Here is a 27,858-nt window from a genome sequence, read left to right on the forward strand (position 1 = left end):
TTGGAGAGCCAATTTCCTTTAGTGAGCTTTGATGGAAAATTGGGATAACATCTTTTGTTCTTGAATCTGATTAGTTTTAAGATTACATTTATGGTGAATAGGTTGTAACTGATATGTATTATCATCAAATAAATTTTTATGACTTTTTTTTATTGCTCTGTAGTGCTTTACATGAGTCCTCTCTATCCAGACTGGGAAAAGTACAATAATATGAAGAGCAACGCTGACTTTTATAATTATAATACAGTGTGCAAATCAATCTTTTTCTAGCTAAACAGCCTGTCTAATCTTTTACTAAAATAGCTTTTAAAACATCTATAGAGCTCTAAAATGCTTTTCATTGTGGTATTCAGAAGGTTAAAAAAGCTATTCAGTTGGTAGCAGCATTTTTAGATGTGCTTGTTTTATAGAACACATGTGCCCAGGTATCACGTTAAACATCTACACTGCTTTAGGCAGTGTGCCTTCAAGTCTATGGGTGCATAACTATTCTTAATATAAAAATATACTATTTTTATTAATCACTTTTAATCATTTACAATTTTTTAAGTTTGAAGTTAGAATTCCATCCTGGGGAAGCACTATGGGGGGGGGGGGGAGGATATGTATATCATATCATAATGATATTAATTTGTAGCAATGCCAGCCTCTTAACAATGTGGTCTATAAGGTATTACTTCACCATTTTGAAAGGAAAAAAAATGTGGAATCGAAGTGTAAGTCCAGATCTTTATACTCTTTGTAGTTATGTATAATGTATAGAGTGCGCCAATGTGGTATACTGGTTTGAGCATTGGACTATGACCCTCGAGATCAAGGATCGATTCACTCCTCAGTGATGGGAACCCACTGGGTGACCTTAGCTGAGTCACACACTCTCAGCCCCGGAAAACTCTGTGATACGTTTGTCCTAGGGTCACTATCAGTCAGGAATGACTGGAAGGCACACAACAACAACAGCAATTTATTCATGCTCTCTTCTTTGCCTTTTCCCTTTAAACTGCAAACCTATAGAAATGTTCTTAGAATATATCCCTTTCAACTCAATGGGACACCCTCTTCCAGCAGTATAGCCATGTAGAACTTTACCGAAAGCGAGCTGAAGAGTCAACAGTCTCTACAATTACAGTGGTACCCCGGGTTACGAAATTAATTCGTTCCGCCGCCGCTTTCGTAACCCGGAAAACTTTCGCTAGCCGAAAAGCCCATAGGCTTTAATAGCAAAAGCCGCGATTTCGTGTGAAATCGCGCCGAAAAGCACCAAAAAATTTTTCGTAACCCGGAATAACCTTCGTAACCCGGAAACAATTAATTAACTGGATTTTTTTCGTAACCCGGAAATTTCGTAAGGCGGCGCATTCGTATCCCGGGGTACCACTGTATTCCACATTTCTGGACAGCGAAATGAAAGCCTCTTTTCTTTTTAGTTTGTGTGTATACTCACAGAGAGACATTCAGTTTGCAAATGAACTTTGGATACATATAACACTTCTACAACTTCCTATAGTAGAGGTGGCCAACTATTATGGGTTGGAGGGGTACATTGCCCCCCTGGGGGACTTGGAGGGCTGCATTCTCTTCAAAAAATCATTTATTTGCGCCAAATGCCCTCTGTGTTTTAGGCCTGAGGTGGATTTTTTTTTACAAGAGGAAGTTACTCAGAGGTCAGCTACCAGATCACTTCTTGCTAGGGGGAAAAATGGCCTTTCCTGGCCCTAAAATAGCTTAGCAGGAATTAATGTGGCAAGATTGCCCCCAAATCTCAGGAGTGCATTTAGAAGACCTGGGAGAGCAAAAACTGATTTTTAAAAAACCCTTTTGAACCTTGACAGTCTTGGGGCAACAGGACAAGCCCTGGGGCTCACCTGAAGCACAATAAAAGGTGACAGAGCAGTGGGTCCAATTTATCTGGAGGATTCAGCAGCCTGAATGAGTGCCTTCTACTGCTTATATTTTCCTTTTTTATTTTCTTTAAATCTAAACTATTATGTTCTTTTTAGTCATTCGACACAATACGCCTTAACAAGTTCAGGAACAAAGAGAGCAGCAGAAAGGATTGGAGCAGTTTAGAGAGTGACAGGCAGTAGGTTGACAGTTATAGTCTGGGAAATTATAAAGTTAGCAAGGGCCATGTCTGAGTTTACAAAGAGAGGAAGGCAGCATCTAGAAAGCACTCTGCCACTGCTTCATGGTGGACCATATGTCGAGGAGTCTTTGTTTGCAAAAATAATTAATGGGCACCAAATGTCTGAAAAATTGTTTTATTTTATTTTCTCCTTTGGCTGCTTTTAGTTTATGTCAGCATTTCTAGTAGCACTATCATTCACATGTGGTCTAGCCATCCTCTTACACAGAGACTATCCAGATTTTTTTCGCACTAAGCAATCTTTAAATGTACTGCAGTAAATACTAAGGAGATAAGGTCCATGTGGAGTAAACTCTCATTTTCTCCAGTAAACACAGAGTGTAATAATAGTGTGCCACATTGTTTTATCAGTTCATTTGTTATTTGCGTTAACAGGACAATATTTGTTCCCAAATCTGAGGGACCCAGAGAGCTATATATGTACTAAGGATCTCTCTTCTCTCCAGGACAAGAGTGCTATTGAACAGTCTGTGCATGGAAGTGTGGATAGGGAGATTAGAGAGCAATGAATGATCTTGAAAACATTTTCATTCATTTGTTCAGACATTGTGCTTCTTTCTGAATAGTATAGCATCACACTGTCAGTTTCCTATATGGTGTGGTTGATGGAGACACGTAAAGATTTCCACTGATTACTGTGCAATGAATGATCAAGTGAATTAACAATTAATATGATAAGCTTAATTGATGGATTTTAAATGTACTACTAGTTATAATACCAATTACTGTCATATTTTTTCATATTCTTTCTACCATCACAGGCCCCTTCATGCTATGCAATATAGTGCTATGATTCCTCTTTAATTGTCATGATTTAGTTGCCTGGAATCCTAGAATATGGAGTTTAGGGAGGAGTATTTACAATTCTGAGACAGGGAGTTCAATTATTGTGTTGCCAGCTACAAACCCAAGGATTACATAGAGTTCAGCCATGACAGTTAAAGCAGAGTGACAGTAGGGTGTGGTGTGAAGAGGTCCCTGGGGTCCAGAGGCTTTTTCAAAATCCAGGTACATTTGCTTGTCCAGAACTAAAAGACAATCTTTTTAGAATATATTTTGCAACAGTCTTTTAAAAACTCTCTTTTCTTTTTATTCAATGAACAGTGATTCCAGAGTTTATTACTCAAGTCAATACAGCACTGGAGAATTTAAGCAGGAATACAATTCACCTGTTTGATGACAATCAGTTTGTTGATATCTCTAAGAAGGTCTATGACACAATTCATGATATTAGATGTTCAGTTATGATGATTCGGGTAAGTGTCTTTATCCTTTCATTGATTAGCAGTTAGCACAATTTTATCAACCACTTTGCTGTCTAGCATTCATTTGATTGTGAAGTAAATATGAACTGGGCAAATATCAATTCAAGAGATAAAGCCTTTCATAAGAGGCATTTGTGTTTTGTTTGGAGAAACTGAATGTAATGTTATGAAGTCATAACTGGAAGGTGTGTCATAGAGACTTCTGTCTTTTGGTTCAGAAATTGTCTGTTTTTCCAATGGTGTAGGAAGGAACTATGTAGCAGGAATGTGTTTACTGATTTCATTATCACATGCAAAAATGAAGAATTTCAAAACTTTTCTACCCAGTGGGTGAGACAGTGGGAGGTTTCATTTTTTAAAATACTCATTTATGACACACACACACACCCTAACTTGTGTCGAAAATCTTTTTTGTGTAAATGATTTCTTCCTCCCTGCCCAAGTTTCTGAAACATAAAAATAGTCTCATGGTACTTAGCAGCTTGGGCTAAGAATAGCTCAATACATTTCATTGTCTGAACCAGAAAGCAAGAAGGAACCTGCTGTCATTTCATATACAACAATCTGGTCAAGTGGCAGTTGAGCTTGTCTAGCCAGTGTCTTTCACTGTTCCTAAAGTAGGCTGCTATGGGGGCACAGGCAGAACTTATGATACACAGTTCTCTTCTCCAACACTGTGCTCTGATCCACCAGTATCTGCTGTCTTAGGCAAGTTTCTCACTCTTTCATACAACAAATATTTGTAAAACTCAGCTCTTTATAAAGAATTGTCTATTAGTAAACGGTATAAACTTTAATCCCTCCAATAAATCCAACCGTTTATGCACTAGATTACCCTTGTGCATAACAAAGATGTCATTGTCACTTGATTATTTGAATATATATATATATATATACACACACACACACACACATATATGAGCAAACTACTGAAGACAATAACATTGAGTAGTAAGTAAAGAGAGAGACCTATAACACTTTGAATACCACAAATGCAAAAGCTTTATTCACATGATCAGAACAGGATTTAAATGAGCATACTAGTGCATGCTAGTCCCACTCCTTTCATCAACACTCTAGTCACCTAAAAGGTAGCTGTCTGTAGAGGGTCACTGCATGCACGAACCCTTTTTAGACTAGCATACTGCTCCTATATACTTATCTTGCTACTCCTCTGAACACCCAAATAGAGATTTGTGCTTCCCCTCCATCCTAGCAATTGCCTCTTTCTCCTCAGGGATGAAGGGGGGGGGGGGCAGCAAGGAGCCAGGAGAAGTGCATGCACCTCCACCTCCTCTTTCTTCTCAGGGAAGCATGCATGCCTCCCCACCATCCTTGCCTCAGTCCCTTTCTCCTCAGGGATGAAGGGGCAGCAGCAAGGAGCTGGGAGAAGTGCACACACCTCCCTGCCATCCTTGCCATCACCCCTTTCTGCTTAGGGCAGAAGGGGGTGGTAGCAAGGAGGTGCTGGGGCACACACAGACTCAGTCTGGCTCCTTGCTACTAGCCCTTTCTCCTGAGGAGAACAGGGCCATGTCTGGGTGTCACCTCCCTCTGAGGTGTCACCTGGTGTGGTCTGCACCCCCACACAGTGATGCTATTAAGTAGACAACATTCATGGTGACAGGCCCAAAGTTGATGAGAGACAGTCTTACATTCAGATATTAAAGTTGGTGAGAGACAGTCTTACATTCAGATATTACAGTCATATATTAAATTAAATACAGTATGAACTGAAATTCTCAACTTAGCTGCTACAGGGAATGGTAGATGTATAGTGGCTATAATGGATTTGAAAATAAAATATAAGCTTCACTTATCTTTTTTTTTGGGGGGGGGGGTTCCCTTCTCACTAGTAAAAAGCCAATGAAATATCTATTAGGCACGAGGGAAATTAATCTGATTTGCCTTTCTACATCAAAACAGACATGCAACTTTCAGTACTGCCACTGGAATGGAACACATTGATCCCTCAGTTGTCTGTACATTTTTAAGGCTTGTGATGTGTTTCACAGGCAAAAAATGGACACCAAATCACGTGTGCATTTGGAGAATAGGTACAAAAATATTCACACATTTCCATCATTTAAAATGAGAGTCTCACAACCAAATAGGAAAATGAAAAAGAATGAAGCTAGGAAAGTAACTCAGTGCGAAATGAGATTTCTTTGTTGTGCTTCTAATGTCATGTGGTCAGTAAAGGATCAATTCTGGTTGTGACAGGAGAAGCAAAGGTGAAAAATGCAAGGCAATTTGTGTAGGACATAGGAAGGAATGGACACTTAAATAAAGATAGAAAAGATCTTGCCTTGACATAGAAACACTTCAAATTTTCCCTACCTTTGTGGCCATGTAAGTCATTTATGATAGCTTCTCTATTGTTAGTGGCCAAGCCTCCAAATTATACTCGAATGTTGCTTTATGGCAAAATTGTTTGCAATTCTCCTTTTGACATCCACCACAGTTCTGAGATAACATTTTGTTTCAGGAGCTCAGAGTCCATTCATTTATTTATTTTAGAGCAGACCAATTCAGAGCTAGCTGAAACTAACTATTGATGGATTATTAAGGAACAGAACATCCTGGCAGAGGAACTTAGTCCCAGGACTGATGGTTGAAGCCTATCTTTTACGTGTGACATGGAAATAGCCTAATATTATGGAAGGCTTTTAAATAGATCATGCCAACTTGTGACAAGAAAGAATTGCCCAGAACAAGGAAAGGAAGCTTCCCTAGTGTTGGAGGTTCTTTTCTTTTAGGGCAAAATTGGTTTTGGGTCAGGCAAACCAATAAATGTTTTCATAAGTCAGTAACTTTTGGTGCACTAATGTGAGAGCTAATTGCCTTTATAGGTTTACAAGAACCTTCTAGCAAACCAAATAAAAAAGAATTTGCATGTATTTAAAGTGCTTGATTAGCCAATGGGAAACAGCACAGAGAGAGAATGGTGTGTCATTCAAATATATAAGTCACTAAAATTTATTACATTATATTTAATTCATTATTATATGACCCAGCCTTCCAATATCCATCAAAATACTCAGGTTGGCTATCATTCGTGGAGGGAACATTCCTGTTTTTGTTTTAAGTTTAAAAAGAAAGAGAAACAGAAGAAACTCTTCATTCCTCCTCTTGTGTGATGTAAATTTTTGCATATCTTATCCTTGCATGCCTGAGTGAATAATTTGCACACTTTCCCCCCATAGCAAAGATTTCTGCACAAAAAGTTTAAGTGCAGGTATAGAAGATGCTTAGTTAAGAAATACAGATTATTTATTTTATTTTATTTTGCCAAGAATGTTTTTTTTGTGGGTGGAAGTTTTCTGTATGGGACATAGCACACAATTTGCTACTAGGAATGTAATCCTTAATTAATTTGGTTTTCAAAGTAAGCAACAAGAAATTTAAACAATTTTTCTTCCAATTGCAAGATAGTATTTGAAAACCGCACAGCCTTTTCAATAACAATTTGCAGTTCAAAAGTAATTCTGTTCAAAATTTACATGTGGTTAAATAGCATTTTCACATAGAAATAATTTTTGAACAGAAAATGCTGTCTCCTGTTGTTAAGGACTGACTCTGTGCAGACTTTTTTCACGGAATATTTTCTGCACATAAAATGCACATTCTGCACATTTTTATTCCATCCTATCCATGGCCTTACAGCAGAGCTAGGGAACATGTGATCCTCTGGAAATTTCTGCACTGCAACTCATGTCACCTGTATCTAGTATAGCCACCATTGAGCTGATCCCCAGAAATCTGATTCAGAATATTGCTTTACAAAATAAACTGAAAAAAATGGTATGTATTTTGAAGGGGAGTGTGAAGTTTAATTCCTAATTAGAATTTACATTCCCGTGCCCAATCAATACTAGCTTTATTTCAGTATGCTGATAAGATGTTTTTATATATTTGCCTGTTATTGTGATGATACACTGTTGACAGCAGCCAAGGTGAGCAAATTAGCATGCTTGATAGCCAACAGACTAGCTGTCACACATTGATTTTCTGCCAAACACACTGGGCTTATGGTTACCCAGGAATCTCAGTACCTATGTGAGCAAAGAAATTCTTGATCGAACTATAACCAGGAGATGTTAATATCTCCTCCCCTCTACAAACAACAAGAATGTCAATTCACAGGGTTCCTTACAAATGGTAAGGAAAAAAGAGAAGCCCCCAATGTTCCACCACAGGAACTATTTCAGTTATGTAACTGTGAGAAGAATATTTGTGTATATGGGGTTTTTCTTTAAAAATAACAATAATAACCCTGTTATAAAGCAGTTCTTTGCCAAATGCTGTTATTAGTGCAGGTTGTCAACTGCTTAAGTAATCCTCAAATACTGTATATAAAATGTTAGAGAGCACTGTAGAGAAGACCATTAAACAATTACTGTCCTGCATTGCTGAATTAGCACTAAAATTCTGGGTAACATTTATCCTGCTTTAGACTTTATTTGTTCTTCTAGCTAAAAGTGGACAAATTAGACACTAACCTTACTCTTTCAAAATCATTATACATTATACTTATACATCCATTTTGTATAAGTGCAGGAGTGCCTTAATGGTTTCTGTATTTGTTTCCCCTCCCCAATCTCTTGCCTGGCTTTCTTAATCACATTGTGTCCTTGACTACACTTTTCAAATCTTCACTTAGGTATCTGTTGCCATTGGCAAAATATATCATAGATCTAGAAACAATACTGTCACTTTACATAAAGTTGTGCCAAAAAAAGGTACATAAACAAAGCGCGTTACAGACCGCCCCTTTGAGGCGGCCTGTAGGCGCTGCTTTCCCCAGTATATCGGGGCCTCAGCTGCCACAACAGCAGCCGCTGAGGCCCCGATCCGCCGCTTTCCAGGCTGCGGGGAAGCGGCAAAAGGCCCCTTCCCCGCAGCCTGGAAAGGGGTGTCCTTGGGGCTTCAAGCCCCAAGGACACCCCACGGCGGCGGGGAGGAGGAGAAAGGGGCCGCTTGGCCCCTTTCTCCCTTGTGTCGCTGGGCGCAGCCGTCTGAAGGCTGCGCTCAGCGCGCAAAGCAGGAAGGAGCTCCGAAACGGAGCTCCTTCCGGGGTTGCGCAAAGGGCGCCATAGGTGCCATGGTGCGGCCCCAATACGTCACAACCGGTTGTGACGTATTGATGGCGGTGGCTGTGTGGAACGGCCACCGCCATTTTGTGCATGCGGAGCGCGTACTAGGGTTAGGGGGGTGCGGAAGCACCGCCCCTTCCTAACCCTAGTACATGCTCTGCGCGTACTATATGGCCCATTTGTAACGGGCCCCAATGAGCATAATTTGACAAACATATGCGACAACAAATACTTCTTAGTCCAAAGAGAAAAAAGAAGGTGGGAGAGTAGGATGACTCTCTTGAAGGAATTGCTGGCAGGGGGCAGGCAGTTCCTTAAATACCTGCTTACCCAGCCAGAGTGAGGATTGAGAGCTGCACTCTGGCTGGGAGCCCCAGCCAATGAGTTCAAATTAAAAAGTTTGTTCTGATTGGTCTCCACATCCTTTGCCACTCTGTAGCTGCCAGACAACATACTAGAAAGGAGAAAAGCCTTCAATCTGCTCTGCATCCCTGCTCTGAATTTTGGGACACCAAAAATGACGATCTCAATTGGCATGAGGAAAACCAACTATGCTGTCTATTGAGTATCAGTGGGCATGGGGCATATTCATACCACACATAGCTTTCATACCACATTATAGCTCAACGTCCCACTTTAATTGCCATGGGAACATCCCATGGAATCCTGTGATTTGCAGTGAAAGAGAAGGGCATTTGGAATTCTCAGCCAGAGCTCTCTAATGCTTCCTCAAACTTCCAAATCCCAGGATTTCATCGGACTTTCCCATGGTGGCTAAGAGTAGAATATAGCACTATTATTTTCTGGTGTGAATGCACCCACTTTTGCCGGGTGGAGAATTATAGATTCATAGACTTGTGGTGCCCATAACTGGAGATGATGTTCCAGGTGAGGTCTGACTAAAGTAGACTAGAGAGGTACTATTACTTCCCTTGAACTAGATATTATACCTGTATTGATGCAGGCTAGGATCAAATTGGCTTTTTAGCTGCCATGGCACATGCTAGCTCATGTTCAGCTTGTGATCTCCTAGATTCCTTTCACATATACTGTTATCAAGCCAGGTGTCACCATTCTGTATCTGTACATTTAATTTTTTTCTCCCTACATGTAGTACCTTCAGTTTCTCCCTTCTGGTATTCATTTTGTTAGTTTTGGCCCAGCTCTTTAATCTGTTAAAGTCACTTTGAATTCGGATACTATCTTCTGGAGTATTGGCTATGCTTCCCAATTTGGTTCCTGACCTTATTTGCAAATTTGATAAGCAAGCCCTCTATTCCATCATCCAAGTCATTTATAAAAATATTTAATAGGACTGGGCCCATCACACACACACACCCCCGGCACCCCACTAGTGCTTCTCACCAGGATGAAGAGGAATCATTGGTGAGCACCCTTTGGGTTTACTCAGTCAATTGTCAGGAAATTGTTCCTCTCATATCTCATTATTTTTGACAGAGGAATGCTGAATATCCCTTTGCAGAAAGGACAAACTGAAGTAGGCTTGTTAAAAACATTAACTTATAATGTGCTGTTCCATGCATCCCTACTTTTAAATCTGAAAGATGAATATTTCTTTTATTAAATTTCAGTTTGTTTCTCCCTCCCACCTCACCTCAGAAATAGAAGTATCTTTCCAAAAGATAGAGTCTTTATTCAAAAATAGGCTCACAGTTTTAAAAGCACCTCATTCTTTATGGAGGTGGGCTTTTTCATCCTGCCTTTTATAGGATAATACACTTTTCTGGTAGGCTTCTAGGGTGTCAGTCCTCTCTGGTCTTTTAAGGCAATACGTTCTACTTTCCTGAAGGTTAGTTCTCTTGAAGATAGAGCATTTTTTCTTGATGAAGATGGAGTGTTTTGCACTCAGCTTTAATGAAAACTAGCCTATTGTTATATGCAGTGTGCTAAAATGCCATTTTCTGTGCTCAAACCATCTTGGTCTTTCAGCTGTAATTTTCTGCATTTCATTTCATTCTGATTCCACTACCAAAACTATGTAACTGTACATGTACTGGAGGTTCCAGTATGAACCATCAGAGAAAGTGGATTGTAATCCATGAAAGTTCATGCTAACGTAAAATCTATTAAAGGTGTCCCAGGCCTTCACTCTTCCTTTTATAATGAAACACTATACATTTTTTGGCTGGTATTATGAAAAACTAAACCAGACTATCATAGTGGTCTGTTTGAATATTGGTCTAAATCTTTATCAAGGAAGTAACGAGAAAGCACATGTAATTTGATGTTTGCATGTAAATGTCTCTCTCCCCCTCCCCAATTTAGATACTGAGGTTACTTTGGCTTAGGAATGTTTGTTCTGGTACAAGGCGAAATGATTTGGCTTTCTGAAAAGAGCAATTGAGTTGAGAACTGAAAGGTTGGGAAAGTGGAGTTCTGGTTCACTGCACTGTTTACACACAACAGCTGAATGGTATCTAAGCAGCTGCATATTGTTTGATGTTGGGTAAGCGTGCACCAGCCTCAAAAGCTCTTTGAACATCTACAAAAGTGATGTGGCCACCACCTGGGTAAGGTAATGCTGCCAGGGGCTCTACATGGGAATGAAAGGAGTACATAAAGTAAAAATGACTGGGAATCATAACTGTCTGGCACAGTCAGTTGTTTAACAATACTCCAAATGTGAATTCACAAGCAACCATAAATCAAGGTGCACAAAGCTCTTTTCCTCTCTGCTGGCCATCAGAAGAGCAGCTTTTGAACTCATTTTCAATAGCTGCAGAGTCCATTAACTTTCAAGATTGGGATCAGAAAGTTAAAAAAATACAAAATAAAGATGTATTAAAGCCTATTATTTGCAGCTGTCTCAAAGGATACAACATACCTAAGCAGGTAGACAGGGAGCAAAAGAAAAGTCATGTTTTCCATTTATCTGCAGACAACTGTTGGTGAGATTGCTAAGGAATAACACCGGACAGTTAAAACAGTCTAAGAAGCTAGATATCTATCTATATATAGATACCTAATCAGTGCTAAACTATGGTTTGTGTGGTGGTTCTCAGGCTTTGGATTTTGGACTTCAACACTCAGAAACCCTAGCCAACAAGGACAATATTCTTATGTTCTGGGAGTTGAAGTTTAAAATATCAATAGGACAGAAGATTTGGTTTGATGCATGAGCTTCAGGCCTCTGCATCCCCCAATTCCCTTTCTTATAGTCCAGCATAGTCAGAAGACTGATACTAAAAGCTTTTGCTTCTGTTTTCTGCTAACTTTTTTTTAGTGAAATGTGTGCGTGACTAGTGACTCACAGCTCCACTTCCAGGGCACAAAAAGAAGCCGCTTTTTGCGGCTTCTTTTTGTTGCGTCCAGGAACCGCCTGGTTTTCAGGCGGTCTGTAATGCGCCTCAGTACTCCTTTTCATTGATAGTTCCTGTGGTTGCTCAACTCTCTCTCTCTCTCTCTCTCTCTCTCTCTCTCTCTATATATATATATATATATATATGTCTTGTCCATGACACACACACACACACACACACACACACACACACACATATATATATATATGGAAGTCTTGTCCATGTGAAAAATGGTGAAAAAGATGGTGTGAAAAAAGTGGTTGTGCAAGGGAATGGGGACAGTGCGGGTTTTTTTTTCCTGTGTGAGATGCACACAAGCTGACTGAATGCCTGAATATGGCTTCCAGGCCTTGGTCTGATCTAAAATAGCTGTTTTGAAATTCTTCTGTTCATTTCCCCATTCCATCTTAATTTCATTGGTTGTGTGAGCCACCTTGGAGCACTAACTCTAAGTATAAATGCCATTGGGTCGTACAAATTATAAAAGTAATTGCTGCAATAATTAGATTTTACCTCAGTGTAATGCCTTTTTAATTTGATATAAAGCCCTTTGTGTGCATCATTGTACATATAGTAATTCCCTTGTTTGTGGTTGTGTTCACTGTAATTGCAGAATGTTGGTACACATATGGCTTGCTAATAAGTGGATAAGACAGCTTTAGCACTTTCCCTTCAGTTGTAAGTTTCAAGGACTGAGAGCTGCCTCCTTGTGTTACAGTTGACCTCATACATTGCTTTGGTCATTTAACCTGTTAAGCTTTTCATGTTTTCATTGCTTCTTCAGGTGCCAACAGGAAGTCAATACTTTTGTCTTCAGACCTCTCTGCTCTTGAAATGTTGCACTACTACTGAGTTGATCCTTGCCCTTCTGTTTCTTCACAAGGCTTTTGGAGCCCTTTTGATACACTTCCAAAGCCCTAAAAATACATTTTTATGATTGTGGCTTTTTATTCACTACTAAAGATCTTTCATTCCTCTGATTATAATTACAGCACTAGGTTGAGAGGTTAAGGCTACTACAATTCCATCTCTCCATATAAGGAATGCTTTCTTTGCTCTTTTTTCTCTTTATCTTCAGCAGTAAATAATTCATGTGCCTTCTGTTGTCTTTCCTGTCATTCCACAGCAGTTGTTTTTGGCTTATTTTCTCATCTTATAAGCACTAGATGTTTAAGAGAAAACTATAGAACTTTCCATTTAGAAGTCAATTGAAATTCTATTCAGGCAGGCCTGAAGACTCATGCATATTTTAGGGATCTCTAGCTATGGGATTCTGGGAGGGCTTGTTCTCCAAGAGGATCCCCACAAATTAAGAGTTTTAAATATATATATATATATATATATATATATATATATATATATATATAAAAAAGTCAAACTAGGCATAGATGCACCAGTCTGTTTCTGGCTGCATCAGTTTCTTCAGTAATCTGTTAATCAACTGTCACTGAGAGTGTCGGTAATGACAGCTGGTGTTAGAGTAACTGCCTCTGTGTTTGTTGTAATGGTTGGTTGGTTGGCAAAGTAACTTATTTGTGAGTATTCAAGGCGGCTATCTGATACTCGGTGTAATCTTCGTATATAGTTTTGTAGTAAAGATTAAAAAGCCCTCTTATTGAGAGAAACCTCGCTTGTCCAGGGATTCATTCCTGTGTGAGAGGATGTTTGCTACACAACTTAGAGACCTTCGGAGAACCTCAGATTCTTCAAAGACCTTCTTCTGGGCATCCCGTCTGTGTACATAAACTCTGCTTGTGTTAGCTTCATGACAAGGATTATTAACCCAGGACGCACCTTCTTGACACAGACTTCCCCTAAGGGGTGGCCTGCAGCTGCCTCCACCTGCACCAGATTGGGGTCACAGCAACCATGTCATGGCCCTGATCTGGCCTTTCCAGGGCTCAAAAAGGAGCTGCTTTTTGCAGCTCCTTTTTGCACTCTGGAAATGGTACAATAGTCCTGGTGATGCAGCTTTAAGGTGCTCCTTTGGTGCTGCATTGTGTAAACGCAGCACTATTGGAGTGCTGTGATGCAGCATGAGGGGAGAGTCAGGGCATGCATCGTATGGACACTACTCCCCAACTCCATCCCCAGTCTAGCCTTTATGGCCGGTCTGCACAAGCTCTTAGTCCAACAGCCAAACCACTATATCATTCTGGCTCTTAAATCTTCAACTTACTGATAGAGGTGGAAGACTAAGGAACCTTTCACACTACAGAGCCAATGCACTTTGATAAAGTTAAAAAAAACATTCTTGCATCATATAGGATTCTGAGGCATGTGATGCATAAGAAGTCTCTAGCAGAGAATTTTGAATACTTTACAAAACTCGAAATTCCAGAATTCCATAGGCTATAACTATAGTAGTTAAAATGATGACAAAGCAACAACTGTGTAGTGGGACTGCTTCATGATCTGCTACTAACACACAATGAATAAATGCCAGAAAGATTAACAATGGCTGCATCCACACTGCAGAAGTAATCCAATTTGACACCAATTAACTGCCATGCTATGGAATTTTGCTATGGAATTTTGTTATGGAATTCTTGGAATTGTAGTTTTGTGAGACATTTAGCCTTCTCTGTCAGGGGTCTCTGATGCCACAACAAACTAGAGTTTCCCAAATTCTAGAGCATTGAGCCATAACAATTAATGTGGTGTCAAACTGGATTATTTCTGCAGCGCAGATGCATCCAATATAACTTCAATGGCCTCACTTAATCTCTTTGCATAAACACTGTAAATGGAGAGTGATGGAGAGAAATTTGCTCCACATTTCACATTACAGCTTTCAATAACACAACATAATTACCTCTTCCTTCCTCATATCATACCACCTTAGCATTCTTATATATGGTTATACTGGCAAACAGTTGTATCTCCAAGGTTGGTGTCACCCAGTGTGATAACTCATGGTGTCATGTCCCCCTGACCTCTTGCCATCCCACACACATACAGAATCCTTAGTGTTGTTTTTGTTCTAATGTACTCATAAACCATAATTCCCATATATCACTGGATATAATGTTAATAGTTGTGACATAAACAACTAGCACAATTAAAATTATACCTTTAAGTTACAGTATCATATGCACATCATAAATGTGTTTACATGTACATATTTGCATGTGGTTAAAGTGAAAATTTGGTAACATGTGATTTTTTAAATATATATATTTAAAATAAATATATATATATATTTTAAAAAATAAAACTACATTTTGGAATTTAAAAAACCTGGAGCATTTCCTTCCTCCTCCCACTGAGCCTCCCTCCACTCCCCCCATCTTTTCAGCATTTTAATTGGGCACAGCTGAATGCCACAACCTGTTTCTGCCAAAATGCTGATACTTGAGGAGCAATGGTGTCACCCTGCCCTTAGGGTGTCACTTGGTGCGGTTCACAACCCACCATCCCCATAGTGATGCTATTGCTAGGCGACACATTATCTAAGCTTTTTCTGGATCTCAACCCATATCTTATACTATTGAGTTGCCACACTGTTATGGTTGAACACTGTAAAGCGAGGTTGGGAATTGTGTGGTTCTCTCGATATTATCAGACTATGGATATCAGCTGCTCTGGCGTAACCAGTTATGAAGAATGCTGGAAGCCACTCTGGGAACCTTTGGGTAAAAGGCAGGCTAGAAATACTCTAAATAAGGTCCAGTTGAATAATATCTGGAGGACCACATAATCATTATCTACTTAGCAAGCCCATTGAAATCACTGGAGCTTAGTTCTGGGTAGATATATCGATTTATATTATTAACATGTCTATTGTAGGTAAGTCCCCACCTCCAAGCTATAATTTTCCCACTTTTTTCATTCTAATCAGACACAATGACAGACTAAATCATACTCACAGGAATTTACACTAATACACCATATTTGTAGAACTACTTAATTACAGTAAAATATATTTCTACCTTTTTAAAAACTGATCTCCACGTTAATGTTGCTGAAATAATAAAAGGAACAAATGTTCTTACCATATCTTCTTGACTTCATTTTCATTAATGCAATTGTCCTCTTAGAAAACATTCCCCATTGCATATTTTAAATAAAGTAAACCAGCTCTGTACAAATATAAGTTCAATTATGAGTTATATCTTAAGTCAACAGTGAAGGCAAAATACAGGCTAATCTGTGCAGTGGGGAACATCTGCATTTTCATTTACATTTAGTCTCAGTTTCTTTTCCTTGCAAGAATAGCCACAGGCCTTCTCAGGTTGGTTCTCTGGTGAGTTCTCCTCTCCAAGTAGTAAGTATTAATTCATTAGTGGCTCATATTTGTTATATAGAATAAATCTGGCAAGCAGGCATAACCTAAAGAAAGAAAGTATTATTGGCAGCTAGGTGGAATTAGAGGAGAGGCTGAAAATGTTGTTATTTTAGACTACAACTCCCATAATCTTTTAGCTAGCATGGGCAGTGGTCATACCTGGAGGATTACAGTTGTAGTTCAAAAAGTAAACTTTCCTTTCCTTTCCTGGGAGTGGTCAGCAATCTATGGGAACAGGAACCACTGTTTTGTAGAGGCAGATAACATCAGCATGAGCCCACAATAGCCAGTGTTACACTTTCAGGCAGGCAGCATCAGTATGGAAAGTCATAATGGCCAAGCATCATCAGCACCAGGTCACAAAGAGCAGCCTTCAAGCATCTGTGTGAAGTCATATTCATCAGGATCTTTCTTCCAATGGGCAGCACCAGCATGAAGCTACATCAGTCAGTCTCCCTCCCTGAAAAATTGTCTGTTAACACAGACAGAACAGGACATCAACTTGTGCCATAAGTCTAGAAGCAGAGCAGAGAGAAGATGGATGAGAGAGAAAGAGAGGAGATAACCAGCTGGTGGTCATGAGACCACTGAAACAGAAGAGGGAGGGGAAAGAAAAGGAGGCTGGCAGCTGTGTTGGACCTGATGTGAGAATGGCCATGTGGGAAGGAATGGAATGGAGCATGTGTGGCTATTGCTGGGGAAACAGAAATTGTGATGCAGTCATTGGAGGTAAAGGTAGGAAGCCGGACTGAGAGATTTTTTCTTTATTTTACTGCAAAGATTTATATCCCGCCAATCTTCCACAATGGGAGAATGGATTGAATGAAAGAGGTGGGAAAAGCAGAGTTTGGAAAAGTCTGTAAACAAACAAACAAAAAACAAAACAAACAAAAACCAGTTGTTTCTTACTTGTACTATATCTCTTGTCACTGCTGGGTACCTTTGGCTTCAAATTAGAGGTTAGCAAGAGATGGGGTGGAGGCACAGGATAATGCAAATAGCATTAGCAACCACACACACAATTTGAGAAAATGTTTGCTGTTGATCCTTTGGAGAAATTGTCATGAAGATGTCACCTTTTCCTTAGAGGGAAGGATGGTCAACTTAAAATATCACATTCTGTGAAGAGCGAGTAGAGTTTTTAAAAAAATCCTGCTTGCCCCTTCAGGAACAAAATGAGTTCTGGTTCATTTTTCCAACTCTACTTGCAACCAATCAGCATTAGTATGAGACTACAATAGAGGGTCTTTGTGTTGTGGGCCGGCATTGTCGTCATCATCATATCACAACAGCCAATCTTGATTCTTTATATGGGTAGTATCACCTCTATAATATAAATAAATTCTGTTACAGGAAAGTGACAGGCTACTGAGAGCAGCTAAGTTGTTCCTTGAAGGGTCAAGAGTTTTTGGAAGTTGAGAGATAGAAAGAGATCCTTGACCATCTCATATTTAAAGGTAGAATTACACAGAAATATTTGTGCTCTATCCACCAAACTTCCACACTTTCTCTAATGTCCTCTACTAATACTAGTAGTAGTGGTAGTAGTACACACACACACTAGATCCAGATTAGTTTTATTCATCTATGTTTCTTTTTCTACTAATCTACATTATAGAAACAAATATATATAAATATACTTTTAGTTACACACTTTGCAAAGAAGTTCACTTATTCCAGGGAGAAGTAGAATGATATTTCTAAATTACCACAGTTACAGTGACATTTCATAGAAAAGCATGTTCCCCCTGCTAGTGATCTGCCCAATAATATATATTTTAAAACTTTAAAAACATGCAAGAATATAGACTTGTAACCTTTATAAGCAAAATTTCAGCGGATGTAAAAGTATATAGAAAAGCTGTTAAGAAGAATAGGAAAACTGCATAGGTTAGAGAACAATGTCAGGAGTCACAGTATGACATACATTTTTATCACGGCCCTACTGTGGTATTTGACATTTTAAATCCCAGTTGAAACAAGAATTGAGCAAACATTGTACAATTGGGAACAAAAAAAAAATCTAATTGCTGCTTGCAAAAAGACTGTGGAGAGAGATAGCACTTTTAAGGAACACTTTCTATCCTGCTGTTTGAAAAGCACCAAATGAAAATATAAGAAGCAGGGGCACAATTCACAAGGAGCTGGCAACATAAGACAAGTTAGCGGTACTGCATCATCTTTAACAGAGAAGAAATACTGCAACACTGATGGTGGTTTCAGACAATTTGCTACACATTGTGGAAGAAATGTTGACTATGGAAAACTTCATGAAAAACAAATATTGTCCAAGAGGGGAAAACTCACCCAAATATGTGAATTTTTCAGGCTCTAATTTAATTTATTTTGTATCAAGTGTTCCCAGATAATTCAGTTGGCTAGGATATTTTGATATCTGGGTCAAAGTGAAAGACGATAGAAACTTATGCTGATTTTGCCATTTTCTAAAATGCCATTTAGAGTTGACTTCTCTGGTATTGCAGTAGGATTGTGTGGTCTGTTTATTTGTTTTTTATTTTTGTAAATTAGAAATCTTTCCACTCCTTGTTGGTCATGATCCATATAATATCACAAATTATAATCTATGTAGAAGTAAATTTATGATGATTTTTTTCTTTTAAAAATTAAGTAACAGAATAATATTTCCATTGATTATATTTATTATATAATATTTTTGCTTTGAATTCAGAAATTAAACTGTTGTTTTAAAGAGGAATGTTTACTTGCTGTTGAAAAGTTTTGATTGTGCCTGTGTGAATGATTGTGTGATATGTGCAAGCATGTGTGTGCATGTATATCTACATTGAGCTTGTAATGTTTTTAATATGTCTAGGCTTTTTACTGTGATATGGTTTTTGTATATTGTAACAGTTTTGATATTTATTGTACTGTATAATCTTGTTGTGCACTGCCCTGATTTGAAGAAGGGCGGTATATAAATAAAACTTTTATTATTATTTATTATTATTATTGTAAAGATCATAGAATACATGATTATGCAGTAAATTTTATTTACTGCTTTCTTTCTGACTCTTCTACAGTCATCTCATTTAACTCTAAACAAACCTTTGAAACCCATTGGCTCTGATCCAGACTAAGCAAGTTGTCTTTAGGTTCACTTGAAATCCCTGGGCGCTAGATTTGGCATGTGTCTAAGGTTCCTTTCTGGAAGAGCTGGGCAGCTGTGGAAGGCTAGGGAGGCATAAGGTCCCCTGGATACCTTGGAAAGCTGCATGCCTTCTCAACTAGTGATGTGACAATCATTTGTTTTGGTTCGCTAAAGACATGAGTTGGTGATTTTAGCCCCTTTAATTGTTTAATGTACAAGCCGAGAAATTTGCCACATGATTGTGTTGGTGTGAGAATTTCACATGGTTCACATGCAAATGAAATAAAAAGGTGGGACATTCCTTGTGAAGTTTGTTTTTCTAATCTAAATGTTTATTGTTTTATGGCATAATTGCAATAAAACTGCAGGAGTGCAAAGAGTGTTAATTTTCAGCTATAGGATTTGTTATCAAAACCGATCCCTATTTGTCTTCTTCACTCTATTTCCCTCAGAAACTATACCAAGCTACGTCACCCTCACCTTCCTCCCTCATATGACATTTTCAGTTTTAGCTTTGAAAAATTTGAATTCAATCATTGCAAAAACAACAGCAACACACAATTTCAACACCTCATTAGCAAGATAGCTTTGTATATGACTCAAGTATGAAAATTTGCACATTATTGCACTCCTGCAGTTGTATTGCAATAATGCCATAAAACAATAAATGTTTAGAACAACAAACTTCAAAAGGAATTTCCTGCCACCTTGGGTCCCTTCTAGGAGAAAGGCAACCTACAAAGGAAATAAATAAAGGAAATAAATAATAAAATAATAGAGGTGTGTGTGGCATTTTGCTAAGTTTTTAGTTGCTCACAGGCATTTTAGACCTGGGCCATTTTTAAGCATCCGCATTGGAGTAGTGGTTTGAGCACTGGATTATGATTGTGGAGACCGAGTTTGAATCCTGGCTGAGCCATGTAAACCCACTGGATGATCTTGGGCAAGTCACACTCTCTCATCCTCAGAGGATGGCAATAGGAACCCTCTCTGGAGAAGCTTGCCAAGAAAACCCCATGATAGGGTAGCTATAACTCTGAAACTACTTGAACTAATGCTGAAATTTACTGCAGTAATTTGAAGGCTGCATTTTCCTGTGCAAATAACAATGTTAGGCCTTTCCCCACCAGCATATGCATGGCTGGTGGAGTACACAACCATTATGTCCCAGTATAACTACAAGCTGTGTCCTAGTGAAAGTTGTACAGGTATGTTACACTAGAGTAACAAATATGAGTAGAATTGGGGTATTCTTGTTGTAGGCCAAAGGCAGAGAAAGAGGAACTAAATTTAATTGTCTATGGATGCATATACACTGCAGAAATAATGCAGTTTGACATTGCTTTAATTGCCAAGGCTCCATCCTATTGAATCCTTGAATTTGTCATTTGACAGAGAAAGCTGTATATCTCACAAAACTACAAATCCCAGGATTCCATTGCATTGAGCCATGGCAGTTAAAGCGGTGTCTAACTGCATTAATTCTTCAGTACAGATTTAGCTTATGACTTCAGACTTCACAAGAATTTTCCTAATGTTGTGCACAATCACTTCTGAATGCAACATACAAAGGAGAGAGGTAGGAATAGTTTGTGATCTTTTACATGTTCTAAAAAAATAATTTGAATACCTCTCATTGAGGCTTCTCATTTATTCATTAGACTCTCTATTACTAATGCTGACATTTTAAGAGAGTAGGAACAATGGGAATTTTAAAAGTCATTTCCATGTGTTAGGGACTATGATGTATTTGAAAGACCTCTTAGAACAATTAAAGTTGCAACAGTTTATTTCCTTTCTAGGTCACCTTTAATTGAAAGCAACTAAGGGACTTTGATCACGGCCTCTCCATATCTCATATTTATGTTCCCATTTTCTAGCTCACGTGTCTCAAGTAATAAAATGGAATTATAGTAATCTTGATATTATACTTTTTAAAAGCATTTTAGAAGCTTGCAAAAAAAAAGTAGCTAGTAATCAGAGAATATCTCTGCACCATAAGGCAAGGCATCCATTTAATTTAATAAAATTTTCTTTTACTTTTAAAATGGTGTTCAAAGAAGAAAAGATGATTCATCAGTACTTCTGTGCATACAGTGTGATAAGTAGCATTGTATGCAGGGTGAAAAGCGCTGTGAAGATTGGTATTACAGGGACAAAAGTGTCACTGATAGAATAAGAAAAAGTATGTACATATTTAGACATCTTTGAGTTGAGATTATTATTATTATTATTATTATTATTATTCTTTATTTGTATAGCACTATAGATTTACATAGCGCTGTACATACAGACAATGAAATCGATAAAAATGAAACCTGCCAATAGTGTACATTCTACAAAATACATATAAAACAATAGATAGTAATACAAGATAGAATTAGATAAGATAAGGAGGCAACAGACTGAGAACATCAGAGATCAAATGAAAGAAAATATCAGATAACCATCGGATAAACAGTCACACAGTGCCTGGGAACGCTTCCCTGAACAATATAGTCTTCAACTCAGTTTTGGAAACTGGTTAAATAAGTGATGAGCCTGTTTGTGGGGGAAGGAAATTCCAGGAGTGAGGGGCAGCAAGTGAAAAGGGACGAATCCGGGATGGGACAGTGAAAATTCTAGGCTGAGATAGCAGACCTTGACTACCAGAATGGAGGGTACGAGTGGGAATGTGGGGAGAAAGAAGTTCAGATAAATGGGGGGGGGGGGGGCAGTCCATGCAGAGCTATAAAAGTTAACAACAGAAGCTTATACTGAATACGGAAGGGGAAGGGGAGCCAGTGAAGGGATGATAATAGAGGAGAAACACGGCCAGAGTGGCGAGCAGATGTAATAATGTGTGCAGATGAATGCTGGACTGAAATTAAAGGATGGAGGTGAGAGAGAGGAAGCCCTGCCAGAAGGAGGTTACAATAGTCTAGTTGTGAGATGACCAGATTTTAGCAATATTGTAGAGAAAGAATCTACAGGACTTGGCTGTGGCCTGGATCTGGGGGATACACGGCAGAGAAGAATAAAAAATGATGCTAAGGCTGTGGGCTTCCTGGACCGGTCAAATAGAGATGTCATCAACAGAAACAGAAAAGGAGTATTGAAAGGTGGACTTAGATGGAAAGACAAGAAGCTCCATCTTGGAGATGTTGAGCTTCAAATGCCGATGGTGCATCCACTGAGAGACAGCTGTGAGACAAGATGAAACTTGCTGTTCAAGACGTGGAGAAAGGTCAAAGGTGGAAAGATACAAGTGAGTGTCATCAGCGTACAGATGATAGGAAAAACCAAAAGAACTGATAGGTTTTCCTAGAGACAATGTGGAAAAAGAGAACAGTAGAGGATGCAAAACAGAGCCCTGGCGAACTTCAACAGATAGAGGAACAGAGGATGAAGTCTGACCACCCGTGACCACTGGAAAAGATCTATCTGACAAATAAGATTTGTGTTTGGAATAAATCCACAGGGACACAGCCATATTAGAGATGTCAGCTGATTAAACAGTGTACTCTCTGTTTAAAAATGTATGAGAAGTATACTCCATGGTGAGACAATTTGGTGTTGGAGTTTGAGTGTTGGACTATTATTCATGGTTGGAATCTCTGCTTGGCCATGGAAACCCCAGTGGTTTCACATACTCTCAGCCTCTCAAAAATATAAATAAATAAAATCAAAGGCAAACCCTCTCTAAATAAATCTTGCAAGAAAAATCACATAACAGAGTCACCTTAGTGTAGTCATAAGTCAGAGATTATTTGAAAGCACACAAGAACAAATTTTTCATGATTTGCTGGGGAACATAGAAGAGCACAGCTCTGGGAATGTTTTTCAGTGTAACAGCAATGAACTGAATGGCTGGAGTGCCAGAGTAATTTATGGCACTTTCTCTTGCAAGTGAATGAGGTAACAAGGAGGTTTTCCAGGGTCCAAAACACATTGCAGAAATAATCCAGTTTGAGGCCATTTTAACTGTTCTGGATCAATACTATGGAATTCTGGGAGTTTTGTGAGATATTTAGCCTTCTCTTTCAGAAAGCTCTGGTGCCACAATAAATTACAATTAACAGGATTCTTGAACACTGAGCCAGGGCAGTTAAAGCAGTCTCAAACTGGATTATGCCTGTAGTGTGATATGTGTGCCCAAGTATACTTTTTTGTGTGAGTTTGATAAATTATCACCAACCAAGTCAGTGTAAGGAAAATAATGGAACAGAAGCTGGATGATTCTTCTTTGTCTTTGATAGTGCTCCTACTTCATGCTAGCATGTACGCTCTGTAAACTAGCTTTGGTTTTTAACAAGAAGCTAAAGTTTACATTTCAACCATATATATATATATATATGGAGAGAGAGAGCACTCACTATGTTGTACAGTGGTTTTTCTGTTACATAGCACCTCTGTGTTTTATCGCAAGTACTCTTTTATTTTCAAATATTTAAAAAAATATTTATACTTTTTCTATACCACATAGAGAGTAACTGTGTTTTACAATGCTATGTTTTACCATCACATGCCCAAACTGACTTACCACATTTATATCTATATAAATTGGACATACAAATTAATAACAGACTGGGTCTTCAACTGTATTAGATCCATATGGACAAACTCTTTCTTCCCAGTAATCTGTCATAATGCCAGTTTATAAAGAGATAAGAGGAGTCTTGTTCGAAGAGCTAAGACTTACATTTAACAAACCTGATTCATATTTGATCAAGTTTTTATTGGGGAATGCTGTACAGTACACTTCTGAAAAGGTAGCTTGCTTTGTCTTTAAAGCATCAATGTTAAGGGGGAAGTTTTGTAATGATGACAATTAGGTTTTGGATTTGAACCTATGAGAACTTTTGGATGATTTTAACTTTATGAAGTAATGTAATATATTTTTTTAATGTATCTGATCTTTCTATTTATTTAGTTTGATATGAGCTGATAAGAATATGTTTTTGGATGGTTTTAACTTTGTGATGCAATGTGGTATATTTCTAACGTATCTGATTTTTGTTTTACATGGTTTCTTTTCTGTAATGGCTTATGCCACACAAATAAATTTGCTTGCTTGCTTATTTACTTACTTATTTACTACATTTTGGAATAATTGCTATAATACACACTACCATTTTAAATGCACCCTCATAAGAGCATAAAATCCAGTGTTTTAATATTATCTGACCATACCAGTACAGCCTTAGGTGAGGCTGCTTAAAACCCAAACCCTCTCTGCCAAAAATCATAATTGTTCCTTTTGAATTTCTTCTTTCATCCTGTCATCCCAGAGGCTTGTTGTAGCTTCTTTCTGTAGAATAGGAATCACCTTGACTAAGAAATTTTGACAACCTAGGGAGCAACAAGAAGAGCCATTCTTCCTTCTTGCTGGGAACTGTGAAATACAATTTTTTTTTTTGCTCCTAGCATAACTGCTTCTCATGTTTCTTTAAAAATGAGCATTTCATTCCCTACAGTAATACATCAGGTAGGGGAGGAGTTGGCGAGTAGTGAGCAAGTGGTTCTCATCAGTCTTTCACAGGTAATGACTGTGACTGTGTACTCTAATGAGTTACATTAGAATATGATTGACAGAGAGGCACAGAACTAAGGCTGAGGCCATGCATCAGGGTGCAAGCTGCAGAATTACCAAGGCAGAGGCACATTTTACTTTAGGGAGGATTTACCCACCTCAATAAACATGGTTTATGTCTTAAACTGCAATTGATCCTGCAGTGATATTTAAATAGTGTTGTTGTCGTTGTTGTTGTTGTTGTGGTGCATTTGATAGCTGTAGCCATCTTTAGATCCTGGTCAATTTTTTAAAAATGCAAATGATCCTGCAGTGAAATATAAATGGTGACTTAAAACATATGGAAGGATAGTAGACAGACTTTTCTTCTGAACCCAATGGTGTATTTTTCATTCCTGAACTCTTGTTAAGTGAATGTTAATGTTAGGTAGGCCTCTAGGTACCCTCACTGATTTAGGAATAACTCACTTGCTGCTTTGAGTCTGTTTTGCTTAAATCTCACTTACTTAGCTACCAATTTGTTGTATTTAAAAAAAGTGAAAGGAGAATAAAGAGGGGGAAAAGCAGCTCCCTTTTTTTCCCTGCAAAGGGTAGGATAGCTGCAGTGTGTGGCTTTATGGTGCTGCATCTTGCAGATGCAGCACCAGAGGAGCACTGTGATGCCATGCGCCATGCAATGCAGTGCGTGCTATCACGTCACCCTGGGGGCAGAGCTGGTGCATGCGTTATGTAGACACTATACCCCGACCCTGACCCCAACCTGGCCCAATCTGCTGATCTGCACAGGGCCTTAGTCTCCCCCCATTGACACCCAGTGCCTCATCATCCACAACATCTGTCACTGGTGCTGCTGCCATCACTTCCTCCCCCTCAACTATCTGGGGGGGAAATATTCTTTCTGATAACGCAAATTTCAGTTCTGTTTGATTTCCCCTTTTTCTCTACCATGTTTTCTGTACAAAGCAAACAAAAACAAAAAACAAAAACAAAACCCACACCTCCCCCCCCCAATAAAACATGCATTTTCCTAAGAGAACAAGCCATGTTTTCCCTCTAGTATTTTCTTTATCAAACTCAATTTCCATATATTAATGGAATATTTTCAAGTAGTATTATTTCCACCCAATGAGGGAATAACAAAGTTACATTTGGAAGGTATCAAAATGATGGTTCTTGTGTGTATGTTTGTGTATGAGAGCGCAGACTATGGTTTATTATTTTTCCCTAGGCTCCCCCCCCCCCCCCATTTTTTTGCTAGTTACATTGAAAGAGCTTTTTAGGGGCATTTCAGGCATTTCAGGATTGTTGCATTTAGACATCAAAAAGGTCTCAAAAAAGAATAAGTGACATAATGCCATTATGAATAACTTAATGACTGGAATCCTGTTGGGGACTTATGAATGTGTAACATGACATTACACATTTGTAAATGTGTGGTATTCATGATCCCCACATTGCCCCTATTTTAGGGGACATGTAGGGATCCCCTATTTTAGGGGACATGTAGGGATTATGAAAATCTCTCTGTCACCACTTACCAGGAAGCAGATGCTGTGAGCTCTGTGATCAACAGGTGTCCATTCCTCTGTTGCTTGGGAAGCAGCAGACTGGCATTTCCATCCCACCCCTTGTGCAAACACTCTCTGGTTCAAGGGGAATTGCAACAGAGACCCCGCTTATGCCTGTCACAATTGAGATCCCTTCCAGACAGCCTGGTACTTCCCGAATGATTGCGGAATCAATCCACATCAGTCTCAGCAATTGCTTCTTGATAAATCAGGATGAGGGATGGGGCCAGAAATTACTATGTAGTTCCATAACTATGGTGGCTGCATAACTATGGCAACTGCCCTAGAAGATTTTGGGCAATATTATTAAAAAAAAACAACAACTTTGTAATGAGTAATAATAATGAATTACTGCTATTTTTAAAATACTGTTAATGAGTAACAGGAGTGTGCTGTTTTGAAAAGTAACTTTCCAAGCTCCAAGCTCAATTCTTTACAAGGTTTTCTGCCAAATCTGATATTCACCTTGGCTGAGTTTAATCTATAAGATAGCATCTTCTGCATTATGTGTGACTATCAAAGGCAATACAGTTCTATAGTTCTTTAGTAGTGTAATATATTTCACTAAATTTATGGTCAAGCTGTTTTCAGTCTGTAAAACAGAAGTGTCTCTTTCCTTATCGTGGGCTCACTAGGAAGCCTCCATTTAGCCTTTACTTGCGCCATGCTGTGACTGATAATTTAATGAGACAAGCTGCTTATGTTTGGGGGTGATCATAGTTAAACCTAGCTAGGAATAAAAAATACTCAAAAGCATTTTTTTTACAACCCCCCCCCCCAATAATATAGAATCAATATTTGCAACATCTATTTCACACAATATCTCTTAGACCCTTCAAAGGTGCCAAAATCTTGTAACCTGACAAAATGAGCATTAATTAAACAGAGCTATCTCAAATTCTGTTCTTCAATTCATTTTCATTTCACCGTTCAGAAAATGATAGGATTGTGAGCTGCATGCTATGAATGTATTTTCTATAAAAATAACAATTATATTTATAATTATAAATTATAATTATAGTAATATAATTATATTTATAGTTGGATCACAGTGCATTTATAAAAAATAAAAGGGTACCATAAATGTGTTCATCTACCCTTGGTGATATTATTGTTATTCCCTGCCTCGATCCATAAATACTATCAGAAAAACTATTAAATTCTATGAAATCCTCTTTCTCTTCCTCCTCTTAATTATCTGTTTACAGATCCAAGCAATCAGTGCAATGTCTCTCTGTTGTTGTTGTTTTAATCAAGTGCTTATATTTGCATAAAATATTTGTTCAGCTGTCTTTTAGGCTATTGAACTGCAAAATACCTTTAGCTATTTTGCAGTGCAATAGCCTAAATGACAGCAGAACAAATATTTTCTGCAAAGGTAACCACTTGATTTAAGTTTGGAACTACTTTATACGAAGTCAGATAATTAATTCATTAGAGCTGCAGTCTTCTATACCTTTATCTTTACACATTTATCGAAACCCTGTGGGGCTTCTTTCTGAGTATACTTGTGCAGGGTTGTGCAGTCATTGGATCGTGGCAGTGGTTGCTGGC

At 38.5% G+C, this 27,858-nt stretch overlaps 1 protein-coding gene across 3 annotated transcripts in view; it reads left to right on the forward strand.

Moving 5' to 3' along the window:
- LOC149318819 (catenin alpha-3) overlaps positions 1–27,858 on the forward strand; it is a 485,131-nt gene that overhangs the window by 301,536 nt on the left and 155,737 nt on the right. For all 3 annotated transcript variants that reach the window (XM_089510521.1, XM_089510524.1, XM_089510522.1), the window contains one exon: positions 3,251–3,402. In XM_089510521.1, coding sequence (XP_089366647.1) covers positions 3,251–3,402 — 152 coding nt within the window. The remainder of the gene's footprint in view (positions 1–3,250; positions 3,403–27,858) is intronic.

This window comes from Sceloporus occidentalis, unplaced genomic scaffold (assembly GCF_023333645.1).
Source record: "Sceloporus occidentalis isolate IW3139 unplaced genomic scaffold, rSceOcc1.0.p SCAF_2, whole genome shotgun sequence".
NCBI classification, from domain to species: Eukaryota; Metazoa; Chordata; class Lepidosauria; order Squamata; family Phrynosomatidae; genus Sceloporus; species Sceloporus occidentalis.